This window comes from Gobius niger (assembly GCF_951799975.1).
Source record: "Gobius niger genome assembly, chromosome: 16".
Taxonomy (NCBI): domain Eukaryota; kingdom Metazoa; phylum Chordata; class Actinopteri; order Gobiiformes; family Gobiidae; genus Gobius; species Gobius niger.
In genome coordinates this window covers 9,464,894-9,487,071 of record NC_136867.1, presented here as the reverse complement: position 1 = coordinate 9,487,071, position 22,178 = coordinate 9,464,894, and the positions used below count along the sequence as shown (strand labels likewise).

The 22,178-nt window shown below is 42.8% G+C and overlaps 3 protein-coding genes across 3 annotated transcripts; 1 reads left to right on the top strand and 2 right to left on the bottom strand.

The window, feature by feature from the left end:
- Positions 1 to 2,953: 2,953 nt before the first annotated feature.
- lamtor3 (late endosomal/lysosomal adaptor, MAPK and MTOR activator 3) lies at positions 2,954 to 5,020 on the top strand. Its single transcript, XM_079574022.1, has 7 exons — positions 2,954 to 3,039; positions 3,243 to 3,273; positions 3,559 to 3,593; positions 3,668 to 3,726; positions 3,956 to 4,089; positions 4,545 to 4,608; positions 4,687 to 5,020. The coding sequence occupies exons 2-7, from the start codon at positions 3,265 to 3,267 to the stop codon at positions 4,758 to 4,760; spliced, it is 375 nt and encodes a 124-aa protein (XP_079430148.1). The 5' UTR covers positions 2,954 to 3,039; positions 3,243 to 3,264; the 3' UTR covers positions 4,761 to 5,020.
- Positions 5,021 to 5,516: 496 nt separating this feature from the next.
- Positions 5,517 to 9,427, bottom strand: dapp1 (dual adaptor of phosphotyrosine and 3-phosphoinositides). Its single transcript, XM_079573935.1, has 9 exons — positions 9,366 to 9,427; positions 8,819 to 8,941; positions 8,544 to 8,677; positions 8,156 to 8,286; positions 7,999 to 8,046; positions 7,863 to 7,925; positions 7,697 to 7,782; positions 6,177 to 6,264; positions 5,517 to 5,884 (listed from the first exon to the last, which is right to left on the bottom strand). Exons 1-9 carry the CDS (start codon positions 9,419 to 9,421, stop codon positions 5,861 to 5,863), a joined length of 753 nt encoding a protein of 250 aa, XP_079430061.1. The 5' UTR covers positions 9,422 to 9,427; the 3' UTR covers positions 5,517 to 5,860.
- A 268-nt stretch (positions 9,428 to 9,695) lies between these two features.
- Positions 9,696 to 21,410, bottom strand: atp10d (ATPase phospholipid transporting 10D). Its single transcript, XM_079572904.1, has 23 exons — positions 21,008 to 21,410; positions 19,678 to 19,872; positions 18,399 to 18,597; positions 17,982 to 18,067; positions 17,544 to 17,650; positions 17,162 to 17,293; positions 16,974 to 17,086; positions 16,548 to 16,800; positions 16,102 to 16,319; positions 15,836 to 16,027; positions 15,499 to 15,739; positions 14,901 to 15,266; positions 14,511 to 14,617; positions 14,163 to 14,289; positions 13,905 to 14,089; positions 13,472 to 13,760; positions 13,280 to 13,356; positions 13,021 to 13,146; positions 12,733 to 12,933; positions 12,418 to 12,498; positions 12,213 to 12,317; positions 10,747 to 10,934; positions 9,696 to 10,639 (listed from the first exon to the last, which is right to left on the bottom strand). Exons 1-23 carry the CDS (start codon positions 21,274 to 21,276, stop codon positions 10,468 to 10,470), a joined length of 4,029 nt encoding a protein of 1,342 aa, XP_079429030.1. The 5' UTR covers positions 21,277 to 21,410; the 3' UTR covers positions 9,696 to 10,467.
- Between the last annotated feature and the right edge of the window lie 768 nt (positions 21,411 to 22,178).

Below are 22,178 nucleotides of genomic sequence, written 5' to 3'. Positions count from 1 at the left end.
AGCAAGTTTTAGAAAAAGAAAAAACCCTTTGGAGCCAGGCTTTTAAGCAGTTCAAAGTCTTCATGGGAACGCTGTTTACCAAGTGTCTTTTGGAGTCGCCTCTGGCCACCAGGGGGTGGTATCACAGCAATGTTAGCTCCCCTCCATGAGGACTAAAGTGAAGCGCTTTCCTCGCCCATTGGACAAAAATAATGTTTCCCTACATAAAGAAAAAAGTCAGGTATAGAGCCTTTACCACAAGCTGCATCTGAGCAGCACTACTCCATGTTCAATATGAAGTTTACTCTTTTTCATCATTTTCAAAACACTTCTAACACATTTTTTTTTCTTTTTTGCTGTTGGTTGATTTTTATTTTTTTAAATTATTTTTTTCCGTTTTTTCCCCCAAACAAAAATATTAATTATATATGCTGTATATATATAATTATAAAAGGTCTGAAAACTTTCTCAACCAACCATGTTTATACGCACATTTCCACCATACAGGAACATGCTGAGGCAATCTTTTATGGGCATTTCTATTGTCAGAGGGTTAGAAGTAGCTCTTTGGCCAAAACTGTGAATTTAACATTCCATGATGGTTAGCTATTGTTGTGAGGTTAAAAAAATGACACAGAGTTTGATAAATATTTTGTATTGTATGTTTTGTAAGTCATAATCGCTCTTTTACCCTGTACAGCCAGCTCAAAGACCATCACATGCTTCACTATTAGGAGTTTGTGACATTACTGTTATTATTTTGCAAATAGAATAATACATATTATTATTATTATTAGGTATAATAGTATTCATACTATTCTTGTATTTTTTATTTATTTTATTACTGAAGCTTTTCTACTGTGTAGTCCTGTACAGGGGTGAGTTGCTAGTTCTACTGTCTCTTTCAGCCAATTTCTCATATTGTTATGCAAAAAATACAGAACCGTTGTGTTTTCACTGAGATTTCACTGAAAAAATACAGTTATTGAAAGTATGCTGTGACAAAAGATTAAATGTTTTTTTATTTGGGTTAACACTGTGCCTGTTTTTATGAATCATATTCATAGTTCCTGCTGTGCAACAACACTCAAATCTGTGTATCCACTATTTACTGTGTGTTTTCACCATGTGTAAAGACATAGTCATTTAGCATGTTTTTACTCTTTTGAAAGGGGCAAAGGGAATGTGTTTGGGGATAAATCGAAGCGGCTACCCTCTGGTTAGTGGACCAATGCTTAGCCCTTTACGCCCAAACTTTCAATTTCTATATTCTCAGGACATTAAGCCCAGTACATGTCATACGATAAGTTTCATATTTGGTAAAACTGACTTTACAAATGAGTGCTGAGTCCCATCTGGCTTTAGTTTAGTCCTCAGGGCAAGCAACTGTCTTTTTCAGCCCCATGGGCGCAGCAAAAGACCACACAGAAGCTAAAGAAAATCCGCACTGAGGAGCAAATGAAAACGCACTCTTACTCGGGCTGGCCTGCTGGAAGGAGAAGAGAGACAAATGTGGTTCCCATAGGTTTACCTACTGCAGATGATATACTTTGTACAGCATGGATCACTGCCAAACTCTGCAGGAGTTTATAAAGCAACCTGTCTTGGGCTTTTGAGAGGACGTCTTCAAAGTAAATAACTAGATCAACATTTGTTTTGTAATTTAATATTTATGACACCTCACACACTGGCTCTGGAAACTCAGTCCCCAAAGCCTTTCATGTATTATAATAGGTTCTATTCATGTCGTATCAAAACATTCAAATGAGCCGAAAGTTTAACATTGAGGTTGTTGACAGGCCTGAATTTTTTTGGTAGAACTTGCCTCTTAAGTCTCAAAATTTAAATGTTCTGACATGGATTAAGTGACTACTAACTACTAACTAACTCAAACACATATAAAATCAAAGAAAATACAAACCACTTTGCTTCGTAACTTTGTTTTTTTATAGTCAATCTTTACCAGATAAAAAGACATTAAACCTAGAGCCTGTAGAGATGTACAGGCTGCTTCCCTTCATCTGAAGCTAACATTAAATCCAGTGTCTTACACGCAGTCAATGAAGATGCTCTCATGACCCCCTGCATCAGCTTTTAAAATATATACATATACAAATAGCTGAACCTGCATCCATGTACATCCAATGCATAAGCTGTGGATGTTCAGTGGTGTTAAATCTGCTTAAGGCAAGTGCAAACCAGTGCAAACCTAAGAGAAAAGCTGCCCCAAGATACACTGAATTATATAACCATGACAGCATCCGGATCGTAATTACAGGAATATGTTAAAAAGGCTGGCCTTACGTAATGAGCAACACACACTTTGATAAAATGTCCACACTGGGGGATAAATATATGATAATGTTTTGTTTTTAGAGATGCTTAAAAGAAGATTTTCCACTCCGTAGCAACAGCATCCTTGAGGCACGTCTCAGCTCTGGTGGGATGGTCAGGTCCTCAAACCAAAAGCAGCAGTTGCAGGAGGGTATGAGGCCGAGGAATGCAATATCTAACACAGCACATTCATAATCTTGCTATAACACCTGGACCATCAGTTGCATTGATGAAAAACATTTCTCCAACTTTCAAAAATATGCATAACTGACAAATTAACTATTCACATGCAGCAATAATTAGTGATATATTTATTGTTTATTACAGCAAAAAAAAAAAAAAGGGCTATTGTTTCTGAATAAACCGGGTTAGCAGAAATAATTATAGTTCAGCCTTTTTGGCATAATTCAAAATTGATAAAAGACGTTTTATTAGTCCAGTAAAAGTCAAACTTGAGTAAATACAATATCTATGTGCAAATGTCATACACATAGATAAAGTCTACCATACTACAATGAACTTCGTTATCTAGAATGGGCTTTAAAATAACATGTTTCAGAATCCTATCAGAAACAGTTTCTGATCAATAACAGAAAGCTGCAGTTCAGACTCCGTCCAGCAGGCGTCGCTGTGACCCGGGCCGCACAGCAGGAGCAGGAACTGTCATGTGGCGTGTCATGTGATCTGTGCTGGCTTCACTGCCTCGGAAAATGTCTATTTGAAGGGGTAAATACGCATCTAAAGCCGGATTTTTTTCTTCATAATGTTTGTCATGTGCTTTAGATTAACTAAACTTTAATTCGTACGTATGACTGTCATGTTAAATTGAAGAATTGTTCTCGTCTTATCTAAAAGTCCCAACATTCTGCTGCGACGTTTGTTATTTTTGTTGACTACTATGAGCTAATCTTTTCCACTTTTCGCTACAGATACTGTCTAAGAGCTGGAGACATGGCCGATGTGAGTATGTCACTGTTCTTGTTAATATCAAGGGCTAAGAAGTTAAAGTAGTTTAGTTTGGAAGAACGTCACTAAATCTAAAGCTCAAAGTTACGTAGAGACGCCAGCAACTGTCCCAATGTCTGGAGTGTTTATGCACACTTATAATGGAAAGTGCTATTGTTTTCTATCACTACATCTTGGAATGAATAAAGTTGCATAATATATATATAGGCTTTACGTTGAACTCATCTTGCCTAAAATGATGCTTGAATAATAAAACTGAACCCCAATCTTGTTTTGTAGGATTTTAAAAAATACTTGTACAAACAGCTGCAAAGGTTGGTGTTGTATTTTTAAATGTCATAATAATGGTGAAGGTTCTGTAATTAGTGACTGTGTGTTGTGTTCACAGTGTGGAAGGACTTCATGCCATTGTGGTGACAGACAGGGATGGTGTTCCAGTTATCAAAGGTAAACCACAGAACCACGCAACCCTTTTATGTGCAGACGCGGTGAGCCTTTGTGTGTTTCCTTGGCTATTGCGGTAGTAAGGGAATTTATGGAGAAATATACTTGATAATACTGATATTATTGCATTTTGTGTAGATGGATTTACAAACTTGTACAGAAAAGTTGAACAGAAGGTAGAATTTGCTTATATAAACACACAATAAACCTGCAATGACTTGTATCTCTGCAGTTGCAAATGACAATGCTCCGGTCCATGCGCTGAGACCCGGTTTCCTGTCCACCTTCGCTCTGGCCACGGACCAGGGCAGCAAGCTGGGCCTTTCCAAGAACAAGAGCATCATCTGCTACTACAACACATACCAGGTAAATATACAACCAATTCAATGGTCAAATTTGAACTCTTTAGATAACACAATCTTCACATATGAGCGATGGAGGCACTTATTTATCTATTTCTCAACCAACACAAAAACTATTCAAGGTTCAAAGAATGATTAAAGCAGTAAATCCACATAACTGAACTTACTCTTTGCCACTTACTTAAAAACATGTCACCATTACCACTCCTTTTTACAAGGCGGACACTTTTCTTAATCTGATGCAAATAATTTCCCTTTCCCGGTAGTTTCTAGAATGTGTTTTCACACCCATACAAACAAGTTTTCACTAAATTATATTATGGTGGTTGTTTTTCATTAGACCAATGTTGCTCATTTTAATTTATAATTGAAATACAAACAGGACACAAAACAAATACAATACATACCATTATAACACACACAAAAGTTGCTGACCTGTTTGTTTCGCTGCATGTGTAGATCGTGCAGTTCAATCGGCTGCCGCTGGTCATCAGTTTCATCGCGAGCAGCACTGCCAACACCGGTAAGACTGGTTCGGATCGATGCATCATTCTTCAGTGCTTTGAGATGTTTGAGATTGTCAACCACCGTTTGTGCGCAGGTCTGATCATGAGTCTGGAGAAGGAGCTTGCCCCGCTAATAGACGACTTACGGCAAGTGGTGGAAGTCACATGATCGTCCCGTAACTCAAATGATCCTGCCCAGAATTCCTTGGTTAACTAATCTAGCATCATCTAAGATTGTATTTGATTGGCTCCTTGTGCAGTGTCTTATTTATGTGCTCTGAATAACCTGTGTGTTGCGTGCAATGTAAACGACACCTAGCTTTCTTCCGGAAAACAAAAACTGGCCTGTCCGTAAAATTCAGTTGTCTACTACTATTGTTTATTAGTTCAGACCAAAAAAAGACTTTCAAGTCATGCAAAACCCTGTTTTTTTTTCTATGCTTTGTGAAAATGTAATTAAAAATATTGCAACCAAACGTACGTTTATGTTTATTGTACTGAACAAAGCTATTCACATGTCAAGCACAAATGCTATGTGGCCATACCGCCTCTGCCCAATCCCGTCAGACCTTGGAAGCTAAGCAGGGAAGGGCCTGGTTGGTACTTGGATGGGAGACCGTTTGGGAACACCAGGAAGCCTAGCGAATGTTGTGAGTGAGTGGTTGGTGGTGGTCGGAGGGGCCGATGGCGCAGACTGGTTGCCTCGCTTCCGTCAGTCTACCCCAGGGCAGCTGTAACTTACCACCACAGAGTATGGAGTGAATGAATAATGCAATGTGAAGCGTCTTTGGGTGTCCAGAAAAGCGCTATATAAAACCAATGCATTATTATTATTATTATTATTATTATTATTATTATTATTATTATTATTATTATTAAATAGGAAGGAGGGTCAGGCAAATCTTCAGTCTAAAAAAAACAACGCTTTATTGAAGTTTCAAACACATTTTTAACCAGCATCTTACAGCATCTTGTCTGAAAATCTCTTACACTTTGGAGAATACAGTTCATGCTTCAGTTTAGCAGCGATAGTTACACTTTCAAGTGAATCCCCAGAGAACCTTTGACCAACATACAATGGGGGGGAGGGGGGGGGAAGTTGCATGCCATGTACAAGTTTGATTGCATAATAATAGTCTGTCCTGAAAAACTCCCCAGAGTTGGCTTTTGTAGTAATAAATAACACCTTACATAGCAACATTGGAAATTTCACTTCAAAGTGTGTATGTACGAAGAAAGGACTTTAGTGGGGGTTTCTTGGGGCATCTGTCATCGGCCCTTCCTTATCTGTGACTGAAACACACATATTAATAATAATACAGTTATTTTTAAGTATAGCATGTTAAATGGAAACATGAGGGTTTTTTTCTTCAAGCCTGCTCTCCCACCCCCTTTATCTCACCAATTAACTTTGCGCCTAAAATGCTTATTCTTCTTTTGAAGGCCTCTGGTCATCTGCTCAGCCAGCTCTGCTCCCATCTTTTCTTTATTTGCAAACCCATATTAACCTAATTACTGGCTCTGACTACAACAATCTTATGATGAACTTTTCCAGATGTATTTGAGAATTGGCAAAGGCACTCACCAACTTCCACTTGAGAATCTTAATCCACTCGTCAGCCTCTACTCCGGTCTTTGCACACGCATAAAACGTCCTCTCGGGAAACACCATGCTGCGAAACAAAGTTTAATTTTACAACAGTTTAAACTGATCACAAAAGTATTGGATTGGATTTCTTATGTTTAGAGTTGACTGAACTGGTAATAAACAGCCATATCACAGCCTTGGCACCACCACCACGGGACACAATTTTAGCAGGTGCTGAGGGGACCTTTGAGCAGATCCTTGTGGAATATTGCACATCATGTTGCTTTGTCACAAGATCAACAAAAACAAAATTCATCTTTTCTTTTTCTTTTTATTTCAATGCTCACGACCATGTCCAGGGTTTGGAGCACGAGTTCACAAAACCAAACAGAACAAAGCAAAACATAATTTCAACAAAGATAGAACCTTTTTCCAAAAGTTTACAAAGGACTTCTTGACTTTCATTTGGATCAAATAAGTTTAAACATAGAAGGGTGTCTTAAATAAAATCTAAGCAAATTGGTGATTTCCTGAGTTCTCCAAAAATACGAAACCGCAGTCGTCTAAGATCTGTTTCACTGTTACGCGACATGTATTCACCTTCTCTAAACAGGTCAAACAACAGATTTTGTGAGAACATTTTGTGGCTGAGCTTGGTTTCCTCACAATCTGATCATTCTCTTCATAAACATTATCAACAGAGGGTATCGGCCCAGCTCCCCATACGCACTCTTACTGCAAGTGCTCATTTTCACTTTTAAGATGTATTTTTAGAAACCGAAGATTACGTTTCTCAAATAATTTTGATTTTTCAAAACCCCATACTTCACATGCATACAACATTATAGGGCAGACTAACTTATCAAAAAGTTGTATTTGGAGCTCTGCAATTACATTCTTGAAAGAGCCATTAAGAGAAGTAAGTATTAAGTAAGTATCAAGTATGCATCTAAATCATTCACGTATAAAACCAATAACAGCGGAGGTACATTCGCTCCCTGCTGGACACCTCGTAGACTCACAAATGCCTTTTTTCCCTCCTTGGGTGACATGTTTGCAAGAGTGTGGCTTTAATCATCAAAATGAAATCCCGTGGCCCATTTCATGATGACCAAAACAAAAAAAACAAAAATCCACCTTTTAATGCAGCTGTGACAGAAACACTTCTCCTTCCCTCCCCCATTTCCTTTTCTCAAACACTTCCTCATTATCAAAATACTGTGTCAAGCCTGACTGCCAGGGAAAGTACACTCTTAAATCAACAGCTGCACCTGTCCAAACCACTGCGGTTTTGTTTTTGAAGTTCCTTCCCAGATTTAAGATGATTGTAGCTCTATGGTAAAATAATAAAATAATAATCAAACAAACGAAGAAGAAGAACTATGTAGACCATCATAGTTGTTTTTAAATGATCTCATAGCATTTTATCCTGGGTCTGCCCAGTTGAGATGAACCTCAACTCCTGTTTTGGTTCGGGGAAAGGACCTTTGACTGACATTGGGGGGCTTTGTACTCACCAGAAGCAGTTGACTCTGTCCTGGGAGTAGTCGAACTGAACAGCGGAGCATTCCCTCAGGTCCAGCGTCCGGATCGGCTCGTCGCACTACAGCACAAACACATTCGACATCAGCAGCGGACCATTAGCTGTGAAGGCCGTCCCGACTGAACAAGCACAGCACTTACCTCCCGGTCTCGGAAATACTTCAGCTCATATCTGCTCAGAGTGAACCAACGCTGCTTCCAGCTCTGCACATGCAACCACAGCATCGGTAAGTGGGAAAATTGGACATTGATGACACAGCGCAGAAAGCTATTGTACCTTCACAAAGGATCCTTGTTTGATCAGGTAGCCCTCTTTGGTGCCCAGCTGAAAGGAAAACAAAACAAACACACATAAAACAAAAATTAAACTGGCTCAGAAGCCCACAAACAGACCAACTTAGTGCTATGGGCCGATTGGTTTGGATGCGAGTTACCGCAGGAGCATTGGGCACGAGGTCGTTCTCATTGCGTCCCGTCTGTATGGCGGTGTGTACGCGGACGGACTCGTAGATAGAAGGCTCCTCGACGCGCCATGGGTACGGGCTTTTGAGCACCATCAACGTTCCTAGAGCCCAAGGGAATACACAGTCACGAAAAGCAGCTTACGTTCATGAAACACACTGACACTGTAGGGGGATTGTTGTTGGATCGATGCTGCTGCACATACAGTATGAGTATGTGGGTTTGAGACCTGGCTCTGACAGTTTGTTGAAATTCTCTCCCTATGTTTCACCCTGAGGTTTCAAGTCAAATAAAGCCCATGAGATGTTCCATAGAGCTGCAGTTCATCTTCATCGTCTGGTGACACAATAGCAGCCTCACCTGTGTCGCTGCCCAACAGCGGCTGGTTGGCAAAGTGCTTGACAAAGTCCTCCAGTGTGGGGAACTCATTGAAGCCAAACGCGTAGCTGCTGTCTCTGCGAGTCACGTGGAAATGCTTCACTGAGTCCTTGGCCCTGTGTGTGACATAATACAACGTTATCACTTCTAAAGAGCCTGTAGTATATTGCGAGGTGGAGAATTTTGTTGTTTTCTGGTTAATGTCTAGAATATCAACATGTGAGCGTAGGTAAAAGATGTAAAGTGAGTGATCGGACCGGACAGAGAGGGCGAAGCACTCCGGTCCCTCGTTGCTGTTCCTCAGGAGGTAACTTCCATCCACACCATTATTCATGAGTAGAGCCTCAGCAGCGTGACGGGACAGGTCCCCGTGGTACCACCTACAACACACAGCCATCACTATTATACTTGACACTCACTCTGTTACTGCCCAAAACCCTCATACAGTGTGTGGTTCCAGGTGTGCTTCACTTGAAAACACGTCAGTCTTTTTGACTTGGAGGTTTACTTTTTTATTTTAAACACTTTTAAAAACACAGATTCCACAATTAAAAGTTGTATCTTCTTTAAATCATGTTTTAATAAAAGGCATTGCCATCCATAGCCAAAACTGTTGCTTTTTTGTCTATTTGCTCGCTGTCCACAATCATTGAATGACAAATTGAGAAATCCTATTGGTTTGTGCTTTCTTTAATTAACATTTTCGGCATTTTTATCATTACACCCCAGCACTTCTTGTTAAAATAGCTTTCAAAGTGACAAAGTGGCAAATTCGAAACGGACTCGGCCCGGAGTCGGACTCACCCGAGTGTCTCCAGCTCGTCGCTCATGTCCTCAGCTGTGTGGCCAGGGGACTCCATGGGCTCCGCTCCCTGGACAGACACCGACCTACTGCGCGCGCTGGTCCCGCTCTGAGGCACCAGCACCAGCCACACGATGCATCAGGAACTTAGAGAAACCTGCGAGTGTGACGTCATCGGAGGAGGAGTAATTTTAACACATGATGCAAAGAGTTCAATATTTAAAGAAGTAAATGTAAATGGAGAGAGAGAGAGAGAGAGAGAGAGAGTCAGAGTGAAAGAGAACATGTAATTACAAATGTGTTTATTGCTAGTTCATAGAGTTCATAGTCAGTCAAAGTGATGCATATATTAATCTTGCAAAAACAAGAGAATAAGTTAAAGGCAACTTGGTTCCAGTCATCACAAACAGGGAGTGCGAAAACAACAGATTCTAGCAAATGAGCTCATCCTTAGGTGGCATTTTCTTTGCAAATGCAAAATTGTAAACTGGACGGTAACAACGTGATGAGCGTGAGAGTGGAGAATGTAATATTACTGAAATGATCATGTAAGGCACATTATTATTATTATTATCACCATCATCATGACCATAATTACTGTAATTGTTATTACTGCTGGGAGTTCTAGTCATGGAGACATTGTTGATAAGTGCCTGTAACATGCCAATCCCACACCATAGGTTCAGCAATGAAGATCTTTACACACAGACAATGACAGCACAGGCATGCACGACTCTCCTGAGCCGCTGTCACACTCTTTGGATGATACAAGCAACTCACAAACAAACAATAAATAATACACAAATGACCGATTTGAATGTTGCCGTTTCAGAAACATTCAAATCAACCTTAACAACAACACGACAGGACAAATTCATTTGATTTGCATTCAGTTTTACAGGTGAAATCATGAAACATTTCAAATAGCACCCCGTGGGAGAAAAGGCTCATGTGTGCTTGCCTATCATTTCTCCTTTGGTAAAACTGCAGTTCAGTCCGTTAGATTAATAAATATTCAACATTCCCCGTCAGTTCCTACACACAGTCATAGTGGACAGTTTCCTTGGATGAGCAGATGATCAGTCATGTGTCAGTCTGGGGCTGTCAGGACAGCACAGGACCACTGCTGGGCTCCACCTCTGGGCAGCTGCCGCTCACAGAAACCCTGTTTGCACTGGAGCTCAGGTCCCACCGCTGTGCTGTCCTGGCAGAGTCTACAGCCGGTCTGTGCTGACCAGAGAAGAGGCCAGTGTTGTTCAGCACTCGGAATAACAACCTGAAACAAACAGCAGGGGTTCTCTGAATTACAGTATACTTACGGTAAGCTCCAACATCTGAGAATATTTGTACATAAAACAGAAGTAATGTGTGGGCATATATTACCTGGGTAAGAGTGCAGTTACAGTAGTTAGTGCACACAAAAGGTAGAAGCTGGGCTGGGACATTTGCCGCGTTTCCACCCCCAGGGGGACGTTGGGAGGGCTGCTGGTCACACATAGAACACTGATGAGCAGCACAAAGACGAAGTATGAGCCGGCACTGACCAGAAACACCAGGCCATGGATCCACGTCTGCACACAGGAATCAGAGCATATAGACATCCACTCATCAGAGACTCTAGGCCAGGGGTCACAAGTTCAATTTCACCAAGGTCCAAAAAAAAAAAAGGTCAAACAAAGGGCCGGGACATACAGGCTTAATTCACAGTTATATGAGGATTTTTTAGCCTTTATTAAATCTATAACTGTGATTTGAAGATAATGCAATTCATTGAATCATGTTATTTACTTATTTTTGCTCTAAAAGTACAGATTCAGACCAGGTTTAGTCCAGGCTCAGAACTGGTTTAGTCCAGATTCTGACCAGGTTAAAGGAATAGGCCACCGTTTTTACATACTGAGATATGTTCTTACCTTAGCTTTGACGAGTTCTTTAGGACCTGTCTGATCTTCACCCGTGCCTTCAATCACGTAAACACAGCGCAGACGGCGTTAGCATTTAGCCTCTCCCTCTCTATCTCCAAAACAGAACAAACAGATAGAAGCTACCAAGCTCTTCCATGTTTTCCCTATTTAAATATGGTTACGTGAAGTGTTACACTACAAAGTATAATTACACAAAATTAAGCAATGTGGATTTTCTAAGCGGATAAAAGGGGGAACTATATTGTAAGGCGTAATAATACCAGGAGTAGTTTGAAATCCGCGCAGTAATCTTCACTTTACTGTGCGGAATTACTCCTGGTATTATCCGCTTAGAAAATCCACATTGTTTAATTTTGTGTAGTTATACTTTGTAGTGGAACACTTCACGTAACCATATTTAAATAGGGAAAACGTGGAAGAGCTTGGTAGCTTCTACCTTGACCTGTTTTGGAGCTATAGTGGAGAGAGGGAGAGGCTAAATGCTAACGCCGCCTGCACTGTGTTTACGTGACTGAAGGCACGGGGGAAGACCAGACAGGTCCTAAAGAACTCGTCAAAGCAAAGGTAAGAACATATCTCAGTATGTAAAAACGGTGGCCTATTCCTTTAAGTCCAGATTCAGACCAGGTTTAGTCCAGGTTCAGGCGCATTATGATCGCACTTGGATATTTGATTAGGGTGGCCTGTTTTTTTAAGCAAGCTGTTTCTAAAAAAATAAAAAGTGTCATGGAGCTCAGAGGTAGGACTTTCTCTTTCTGTTCATCTGGGCTGTTGTTTACCGCTCTGCAGTCAGAGAGGGAGAGGGAGGGAAAGAGAGCATGCAGCCGCTTGTCTGAGGGTATTTACGGTCGGGTCCAAGGCCATTTAGTGACCTCTGCTGTAGGCATTGACCACACCCTCTCCTCACAGTTCAGAGGCACTGACCAGAGTGTGGCTCTCGATGACCTGGTGCAGCAGGATGACCAGCAGTGTCGAGGTGTTTATTGGCGAGCCAAAGGACAACATATCAATGTCGGAGCCCACATAGGCCTGAAATACAAAACATGTTTATGTTCTCCAGGTACAAACTCAATTACAGTTATAGTGACATATTATGTTATTGTATGGCACAAATGGGTGTTAAACTTACAAGATATGGAACAAAAAAGCAGATAAGGCTCTGGTAAAAGGCATCCAGGATGTTCAGCCAGAACTTCAAAGGATCATAGCCCTATGAGGAACACTGGGTTATTCTTGTAAATACAAAATGTTTGGGTTTATGTAGCCATGAAAATGTTACCATATGGATTAATTATTAATTAAAATTAAGATTTTTTTTAATATATGCTTTAACATCGCTACTTTACCATAACTGAAAGACAGTACTTCCACAGTTATTAAAGCAAAGATCCATTCGCTCCGTCAGATTAAAGCTAAAGTGCTTCCGGTGCTGAAGGCCACTGACCTGAGAGGACCTTGCTGTCTTATAGAGCTCAGGGTGGGCCATCAGGACATCTACAGGAATGTCCTTGTCCATCACTCCATAGATCAGAGGAGGCACAGAAGTGAAGATCAGGTTAAATAAGATGAGAACCCACGCATTGGTCATGACACTCCCCGAGAAACCACAGAAGAACTGGTACCAGAACAGCAGGTTCACATACATCTGCGAAACACAAACAAACCCGAGATAAAGAGAAGGGAGAAGAGTGAACTCAACCTTTCTCTTCAGCTGTTCGAGCACTTTTCTCACCACATTCTTGTAGATAAAGTAGAGGATCATATTTGCCAGACGAGTGTAACACCAGCGGCCATGCACCAGCAGCAGTTTCCTGAGGTGTTTGAACCTCGAAATGGCAAAGTCACTGGACATCACAGCCTGCGAGAGAGCACAGATACATAATCTTCCAAAAAAGGAATGGACTTGCATTCTACTGAGTCTAAGTATAAGTATAAGTGTTTGTTTTTGTAGTTATGCAATGACACTTTCTTAAACAGGGAGGAGTCAATACCTGCATGCCCTCTTGACCCGAAATCCCAATGCCGACATTTGCCACTTGGATCATACTCACATCATTGGCTCCATCGCCTGTGAACATCATAGTCAGCTCAGCAGATAGAACAGGAGTATTTGTGTGCTCATACAAAATCTAATGATTGCGTGCAGGAAAATGAAAGCATATGTATTTTTATGTGGCTCTCACCCACTGCCAGGGTCATGACTTTGAGTTTCTCCCCGACCAGGCGCACCACTTGGCTCTTCTGCAATGGAGTGGATCTGCAACAGATGACGGCTTTGCAGTGCTTGCTCAGCTCCAGAAAGTCACTCTGGAGCTCAGGCTGCAGTGCCCAGTCCAGAGTGAGGCCATCGATCACCAGCACACAGCCAGCTGTGCCTGTGTCAGGGGCCCCTGGGCCGGCGGTCCCTGAGATTTCATCGACATAACAAGTGACCCTCTGAAGAAAGTCCTGCACTAAAGCTGCACAGCTTTCCTGAAAAGACAATCAGACTCATTATTGCATGATTATACAAGCATTATTTGCATATTCATGGTGTTCTGTTTTTTGAAAAAAAAAAAAAAAAAAAGAAACAGGTCAAATCAGAATTGGAAATATTTCATATGTGGCCTTACTGACCTTACTGTCACAGTTGGCTGTCAGCAGCTGATCCGAAGGGCCCAGTAGTTTACAGGCAAAGGCAATGTTGATGGCTGTCTCCTGTTTGTCCCCCGTGAGGATCCATACTTTGACACCAGCTCTCTGTAGGGCTTCAATGGTCTCAGAGACCTCTTCCTGCAGGCGGTCCAGGATCCCTGTGGCCCCTGAGCACAAACACACATGTTGTATTTCCACACTAATGTGTGACAGTGTGTGCGTGTGTGTATCCTCCCTTACCCAAAAGAGTCAGGTTGGTCTCCAGAGCCTGAGCTGAGCGCTGCAGCAGCTCCTCCCTGTTCTCAATGCTGCTCTCTGCTAACAGCTGTGTCTTCAGCCACACCTCATACTCCTCCTCCTCCATTGCCTGCACAAAGACAAAGGGCCGTGTCAGGTTTCAGGAAGCTGATACAGTGTCGCCGCTCCCTGTACGGTGATCACACGCTGCACGTAGGGCACCAGGTCCTCCGAGGGGCACCACATTGAGGCCATTGGGGGCGGCACCATTAAAAAATTCTGCTTTGGGCACAAAAATGGCTTGCAGTGGCCCTGAGCTGCTATAACACTTTTATCATGTTACCCATTTACCTTTGTAGCGATACACAGTGTGCGCAGACCCTCTCTGGCATAGCTGTCCAGGTGTTTCTGCGTCTGCATTCGGATGTGACTGTAGACCTCCTGAGCAGACTGCAAAGCTGCAAAAAAGCAGTTATTTTCAGAGACAACAAACCTTTTAAAATGGATACTGTGCTTTTTATTCTACCATATGGATAACAGGTCAATATGTATGTATGTATGTATGTATGTATGTATGTATGTATGTATGTATGTATGTATGTATGTATGTATGTATGTATGTATGTATGTATGTATGTATGTATGTATGTATGTATGTATGTATGTATGTATGTATGTATGTATGCAATATGAAAATAAATATCAGTAGTGACTGAATATCAGCCGAAGCAGCATAGTTACCTGTGGGTGTGCGTGTCAGGTCCATGAGCACAGAGTCCGCCCCCTTGGTGTAGACCACCACCCGCCCCGTGAGAGGATGGCGCACCACCACAGACATCCTCTTCCTGTTAGAATCGAAGGGCAGGACATGCAGCAGTGGCACCTGGACAGAGCCCAGGGCGGGCAGCTGCACTAGGAGGCTGTCTGCTGAGCGGGCCCTCAGTGTGACGCTGTAGGCTTGGGCTGCGTACACCAGAGCCGCCTCATCAGGGCTCTCCGCCTCATACACGACTGTGTCCTCACTGTCCACTGTTCTTTGCTCCTCTGCACATGGCGTCTCAGACTTGTGGAGGTCAGCTTCTTCAGCAGCATCCAGAACTGCACCACCTACATCAGGAATAGAAAAAATAAGTTCTCACTCAATGTGGACACGTGCTTTTCATGACGCGTTTAGGGTATACTGTATGTTCCACAAACCCTTTTTGCAGATTACTTAAAAATAAAAGTCAATAACTGCAATTTTTTACTACAAGTTTAGCAATGGCCAGAAAAAGTTTGAATGATTTTGATCTTATTTAGACATTTTTCTTGGTGCTCTTATTACTGAGGATAAACATACCATTTATACTGGGGTCCTCTCTGGTTGGTGTGTAATGTGAACTCTCAGCATCATTGGAAGCCTGAGAGACGGTGAAGGAGCCCATCTTTCCTCGGGTAAATATCTTGGAGGCCAGGATGCGGGGGCTGCTCTTTAGAGGGGGCGGCAGAGAGGGCAGCACTGGAAGTGTGGACAGGTTCAAGCGCTGGAACATCAGTTTGATCTCCTCCAATGACCGGAAAGGCGCCTGAGGCTGAGAGAGCTGAAAGTATGCAGGACGTACTGTTACCTACACTCCAATGCGTTGAGCACAGTTAAATCAATCTCCATTTTCCAGATTTTAAAAGCAAAGACGCACCACATTTTTAGTGTGGCTGGGCGAAGACACCACCACACTGTTACAGATGGCCAGAGCCAGGAAGAAATCGGTGATGAAGGCGAGCTCCTGGCTGGAAGAGCCTTTGGCCGAACTGTTGACCACACTCAGGTCCGGAGAACACAGCCAGTTCAGCTTTCTCACCAGCTCCCCGTCCGGCACCACCTCCTTGGCCTGAGCAGCACAAACGCACATAATACATAGCACTTAGAAGCTTGATTTATCTTGGCGTATGTATGCAAACAGACCATGTGGCTGTCGAAGGCACTGGGTCGGTGCAGGCTCTGGCAGGACAGCTCCTCCTCCTCCTCCTCGGACTCGGCGGTGAGCGTGTTGAGGGACACAGAGCTGCGGTTACAGCTTAGAGACCGGCAGCTCAGAGACTTCCTCCTGGAGCCAGACCGGGGAGTGAGGGAGCAGCGCCGCGTCTCCTCCTTCTCTGCACTGTACACTTCCAGTCTGCGCCCTACACGAGTGCGGAAAATATAATCTCTTATGAGAAGATAAAAGCGAGTGACACAAGATACAGATATGGTTCTCTGAGGGAAGAGGTTATTCTCTGTCCTAAAATTGACTGTTTTGTTTGAATTGTGAATGAAATCTAGTGCTTAAAGCTCAAAAATGGGCTTAGAAGAATAAACTCTTCAAAACGTAGAAGCCATTGCAATATATGACGCATTGTTGTACACCTCACCGTTGTCGTGATGAGGATACTCCACGCCGTATACGCTGCAGCGGCGAAACACCATCTTGTTCTCTGTCAGAGTGCCCGTCTTATCGGAGAACACGTACTGCACCTGCCCCAGGTCCTCGGTGATGTTCAGGGCGCGGCACTGGATCCTGCAGTCCATCTGTTCATTGTACAGGTCCAGGTCATTGTGGATGAAGTAGACCTGGCCCAGCTTGACTATTTCAATGGACACATACAGGGAGATGGGGATAAGCACCTGTTAGAAAAGAAAGAGAGAGAGAAGTGTTATATGTTAACTTGTTATGTTAGCTTGCATGAGGTAAATGTGTTGTGTTTGGCTCTTGTTCCAATAGAAGTGAACATATTTGATTGAGGCGATTACTTGAGCCTATAAACTGCCCAGACATTACAGTAGTGCTTCTGGCTTACCTGTAGAACTATTATCATGGTCCAAAAGACATAAAATCCAGCCAGTGCGGGGGAGGTTTCTCCGTCCACTTGGAAGACTGGATCTCGGAGCTGCTTTAACCAAATGCCATGCCCTGAATTCATAGCGCGATATATTAATAAGAGCTTTGTGCGATAAAGCCTTCTGAGTGTGAGGTGCCAATACAAACCTATAGCAGACGTTAGGCACATGATCAGCAGTAGCAGCACGCACCACAGCACGTCGTTGTTGAGGCGGCGCTCCAGCAGGCTGCGCTTGTACCTGGGCCCACTGTTGTTCATCATCGCTTTGGTTTCATGACCTGATCCAAATGGGACATGAGTGTTAGTGCAAGGCTTATTTGTTCTACACTGCAGAGTAAGGGAGGCACAAAGCTGACACAAAGCGAACCCACTCTCTTTTGTGATTCTAAACAAGACCTTTATAATTGGTTTTCTTTGTCTTTGTAAATCTTTTTTAAACCCTTTATCCACTAGGCTTCAAACTTGAGAATGGTCCCTGGGAAGTGCACATTCAACAACAAAATATGAGAAATGATGATTATCCCTCACCAGCATAAACCACGATGCCCACCACAGACTCAGTGTTGCGAATGGTGCAGCTCCTCAGCAGGAGGTTGCTGTTATGGAGGCCGACTCGAACCCCACTGGCGTTTTCCCTGAGGACACACACACAACAGTGACTACATTAAACAGCACAGCGTTCACTGCAGGCTCGAGAGACCTGACGCTCAGAGCTACGCATCAGCTGCAACATCATGTACCAATGCATGCGAGCAATGGAAAGATTGGTGACAGAGGGATTTTTTCTGGTCATGTTTCATTTACTATCTTATCTAACCCAAGGAAAAAGTCAGATTTATCCCACGGGAGATGGAATAATGAATAAAAAATGAAACCTCAAACGTTACTCAGGCTAGAACATAGTACATTGTATTAATAAGCTAATTAATATGGATGAATAAGATCATGGAAATATAAATAACTTACATATATCCTCTGAACCGGCAGAGGTTGTTGTTAGGATTTTCACATTGAATACGCCAATGAAAGTTTTCAGGAACAAACTCCCCTTCCTGGAAAAAAAGGTAATCAGTCTGTATGAAATTATTAAGGAGGTACATTATATCTACATAAGAAGGTTAGGCTACAGCACTAATCATTGTGAAGCACAGCTCTACTCCCATAGAAAACAGAGCGCCACACAGAGTAATAAAACATGACCTGGTCTATTCACGCTGGTTTGAATGGAGTTAAACATTAACACATGTTTGCTAAACATAGAAACACAGTTTGAATATTATTGCATATTGTCAAATAAAAACAAGAAAATAAACATGGAAAAACAGGATGTTGTGGTTGATGAAAACCACATGTGTGAATATGTAATGATGAGTGTGTCGGTACCTCCATCTTCGAGACCACCTGTCGTTGTTTGAGGTTGGTCTCTCCGTCCAAGTTGGCCGTCTCGATGTAGCAGACCCCGCGAGGGTCAGAGGACTGGAGCAGCAACATGTCTGCAGGGATGATCTCGTTACACGACAGGCGCACAAAGTCCCCCACTCGAACATCCTTCCAGCGGCAGTCTCTGTACTCCCTCTGTGTCCTGCACACACATCATAGGATAGTGAGTGACACGAGTGCAAACCAAACATTATTAGTCGCACACTGGCAGTTATTGTGCTCCATGTTTTACTGATTATCGTCAACGTTGTCCCACAGGTTCCCGTTGTACCTGCAGTAAACGCTGCACCGGAGCCTGTTGACCTCGTGATCTGACCTAAACCTCCTGAAGTCCTCCCAGATGTCTTTTAAAGCTGTCACTATCAACACCAGAATAATGGGCAACACAGATATCTCGGGCTGGAATGCCTCCACCACGGGAACAAAGTTGAGCGCAGCCAAGAAGATGAAGTAGATATTGGCGAAGCGATGCAGCTGCTCGAACAGGTTCTTGGGCACGAACGACAGCACGGTGTACTTAGTGGTGCGTATGCGGTTGTTCGGGTAAGACTTGAGGAGGGGCGTCAGCTGATCGTCGGAACAACACGAAGACACCACGGTCCTCTTCTGCCGATGCAGGTCAGTGGGCTGAAGCGGACACCCGCACCTCAGCCTACACATTAGTCCTGCACAGTTTTCCAGTCGTATTCCAAATGTCCTTCCTCCGTGCGATGCACATGCTAAACTCTAACAGAAAGACTGGGCAGTAGAATATTGCTTAACACTCCCTGAAACACCACACCTGTAGTAAATAAACTCAAGGGTCAACGTTCACACCTGGTGCCGAGTGGGTTAAACGGTGTTGTGATGTACACATGCTTTTGTTTCTTCTCTTTTTTGCACTTTTTGTTTCTTTTCTCCTTGGTTTTCACCTCTGTAGCTTTTGCATTCATTTTGTTTAGGGAAGTGAAGGGTTCCTTGTTTTTTTTATGTCCTTGAAAATAACAATTTTGGTTCAATATGAAACAACTAAAAAAACAGTACGAAAAGAAGACAGAAACATCTTGAAAACTGTATAAAAATTGTTGAACACCTATTTCTTGTCCTGTGTCGGTATGTAAGTATGTTTGGATTGGGTCATAGTCCAATAGTGAGCTCGAAGGAGATTTACCATATTTGGTGACTAATATCTGATTCAGATCCAACCATAGAATTTCTTGTGGATATAGTGGCAGGGACTTACCCGCAGTAGACTTTGGCTGTGTTGTTGTTGATCCTCTTGTCAAACACATAGCGCCTGTAGTCTTCGAGAGCGTCTTTGATGGCGATGACGGCGAGGACCAGCACCAAAGGAATCATGGTGATCTCCTTCTGAAAGGCCTCCACCACAGGCACCCAGTTCAGCAGGGCCAGGAACAGGAAGTACAGATTGGCCGCTCTGCCCGGGTTCAAAACCAGATCAGTGTCACCAGAGTTGAAGATGTTGGCAACACCACACATCATTTAGATTACATGTGTCCAGTAAAATGTGTATAACTAAATAACATCAATGCCATGATAATATGGTATTATCATGGTAATATGGAACCATATTTATTGCAAAACTGCGAGGAGCCCTCAGGGCTAATATTATAGTCATATTTCAAAAGACTAATTAGGTGTTTCATAACAGCAATTTCTTCATGTGGCTGCTTTGACACAGCAAAGGACTCCGACCTATTCTATAGTACACACAACAAAAATATTAACGCAACACTTTCCTTGTTGCTCTCTTTTTTCGGGGGGTGAACTCAAAGACATGAACAACTTTTTATATGCATAATAGATCCATTTCTCCCATTGTTTACAAACCTAAATCCGTGTTAGTGAGCACTTCTCCTTTGTCAGAGAATTCATCCCCCTCAGAGGTGTGACATATCAAGACGCTAATTAAACAATAAAAGTCTGTGTCTGGTTTGACCACCATTTGCCTCACGGAATGCAGCCCATAAAGTTGATCAGGTCACTGATATGAAAAACAAACAGGTGCATTTTATTGATGCATTTTATTGAGCATGTTGGTGTATACAGTACGACAACTGGATGTGCTGCACTGGTTGAGGCAAATGTTGGTCACACCAGACACTAGACAATAAAGCAAAACTGAATATTTCAGAGTGTCCTTTCATTGCAGACAGCCTAAGGCACACCTGTGCAAAGTGCGGTCGAATCACCATCTTGATATGCCACAGATGTGAGGGGGGATGGATTCTCTAACAAAGGAAGTGCTCACTAACAGATTTGAGAACGATATTTGGGAGAAATTGGTCTATTGTGTGTGTATATAATTTTGAGTTAATCTCATGGAAAATGAGAGCAAAAACAAGAATCGTGCGTTTAAATTTTTATTGAGTGTAGTTGCCATTTTTCATACTGCAGCAACAAAACCATTTATTATAGACCCAGCAGCTTTCAAATGTTACTGGTACGTCTACATTATTAATGCAATTCAGATATTACACAATTTTAATATCCAAAACAGCATTGACTTTTGTTTCCTGTAAGTGTGTGGTGTTCAGACGGGTACAGCCCACCTGTGGAACTGCTGAAACAGGTTCATGGGGATGAAGGTCAGAGGGCTGTACTTGGTGGTGCGGATGGCATTGCCATTGTAGACTTTGCTGATGCTGTGGTACTCCTCTTGGTGGGGGCCCCAGCGGGCCAGGACTGTTCTCCGCTTCCCAGGAGTCCTTTGAGGGGAGTACTTCTCAGACACAGGGTGTGGGGCCGAGTACCAGCTCTGAGTCTGGTTCACAGCCCACAGTCGCTGACAGCGGTACCTGACCCAGTGCAGCTGCTCCATCTCAAGTCCTCAGCTCAGCTGCCTGCATTACAAACACACATTTAACAGACTTGAAAATGAAATGTCTATTGTATTGTCCCTCCATTGTTTTGTTCATGTTACGAACAAATGCTGTTCATGTTTGGACAAAAGGAAACTAATGTAGTTGGAGAGATTGCATCTGTGCTGTTAACATCTTGCTGCAACATGCCTAACCTGATAACCACCATTTTTCCATACAGTGCTGGGGACATTCTGTTATGATATTGTAGATACTGTAAAGAGCACAGAGAACACGGTCTGTACACTAAACAACAAGTCAACACCAGAGAGACAAGGATAGCAGAAACTTCAGTAATAACAATTCAGCAACACAGTTGAGTTGTTCTAAATCTCTGACTGACCCTGGTTGACTGACCCTGGTTATCCACAGCAGGGGTCATGTTGCAGAAGGAAAAGCGATTAAAGCATTTTTACTATGAGCTTTTCTATTCTAAAAAGGTTTGTGTGCGAATCCCTTTCAATAAAAGTAAACCTGACTAACAGAGAACATTATCAGCCTGCGCTCCTGTAACCGGTGGCGGCGATACAGTAACTGCGGAAGTCAGGACAAGGAAGAAAATGTCGCTCACCTGAGGTTTTTTGAAGGGTGACTGAAACGAGCCTCTGTCCAGGCGTTCAGACCATAGTCCTGGAGCTGCAGAATCCTGCTCCAGCGGAGAGCTGCCTCAGTCACAGCACGGACACGGGCAGAGGCATCACTGAGCTGCAGCCGCTGGAGCTCACGGCACGATCTGTCAGTGCAGTGAAGCGTTCGGCAGCAGCACCACACCTTTTTACACTTTTGACGTAGCCACAACTAAATAGTACATAACTGAACAGTCCTTTAAAGCTGTATGCATAATCAAGGATACACACAGAGC

Bases quoted from the DNA above. Each gene is read 5' to 3' on its own strand.
- dapp1 (XM_079573935.1), bottom strand. From the start codon at position 9,421: ATGGAGTCCCCTGGCCACACAGCTGAGGACATGAGCGACGAGCTGGAG. The intron at 8,287-8,543 runs GTGAGGCTGCTA...CTTGGGCTCTAG, and splicing joins GCTGTTGGGCAGCGACACAG to GAACGTTGATGGTGCTCAAA. The intron at 5,885-6,176 runs GTGAGTGCCTTT...TGTGTGTTTCAG, and splicing joins AGATTCTCAAGTGGAAGTTG to TCACAGATAAGGAAGGGCCG.
- atp10d (XM_079572904.1), bottom strand. From the start codon at position 21,276: ATGGAGCAGCTGCACTGGGTCAGGTACCGCTGTCAGCGACTGTGGGCT. The intron at 14,618-14,900 runs GTAACTATGCTG...GCTTTTTTGCAG, and splicing joins CCTGACACGCACACCCACAG to CTTTGCAGTCTGCTCAGGAG. The intron at 13,761-13,904 runs GTCAGTAAGGCC...TTGTCTTTTCAG, and splicing joins CAGCCAACTGTGACAGTAAG to GAAAGCTGTGCAGCTTTAGT.
- lamtor3 (XM_079574022.1), top strand. The intron at 3,727-3,955 runs GTAAACCACAGA...GTATCTCTGCAG, and splicing joins TGGTGTTCCAGTTATCAAAG to TTGCAAATGACAATGCTCCG. The intron at 4,609-4,686 runs GTAAGACTGGTT...GTTTGTGCGCAG, and splicing joins GAGCAGCACTGCCAACACCG to GTCTGATCATGAGTCTGGAG.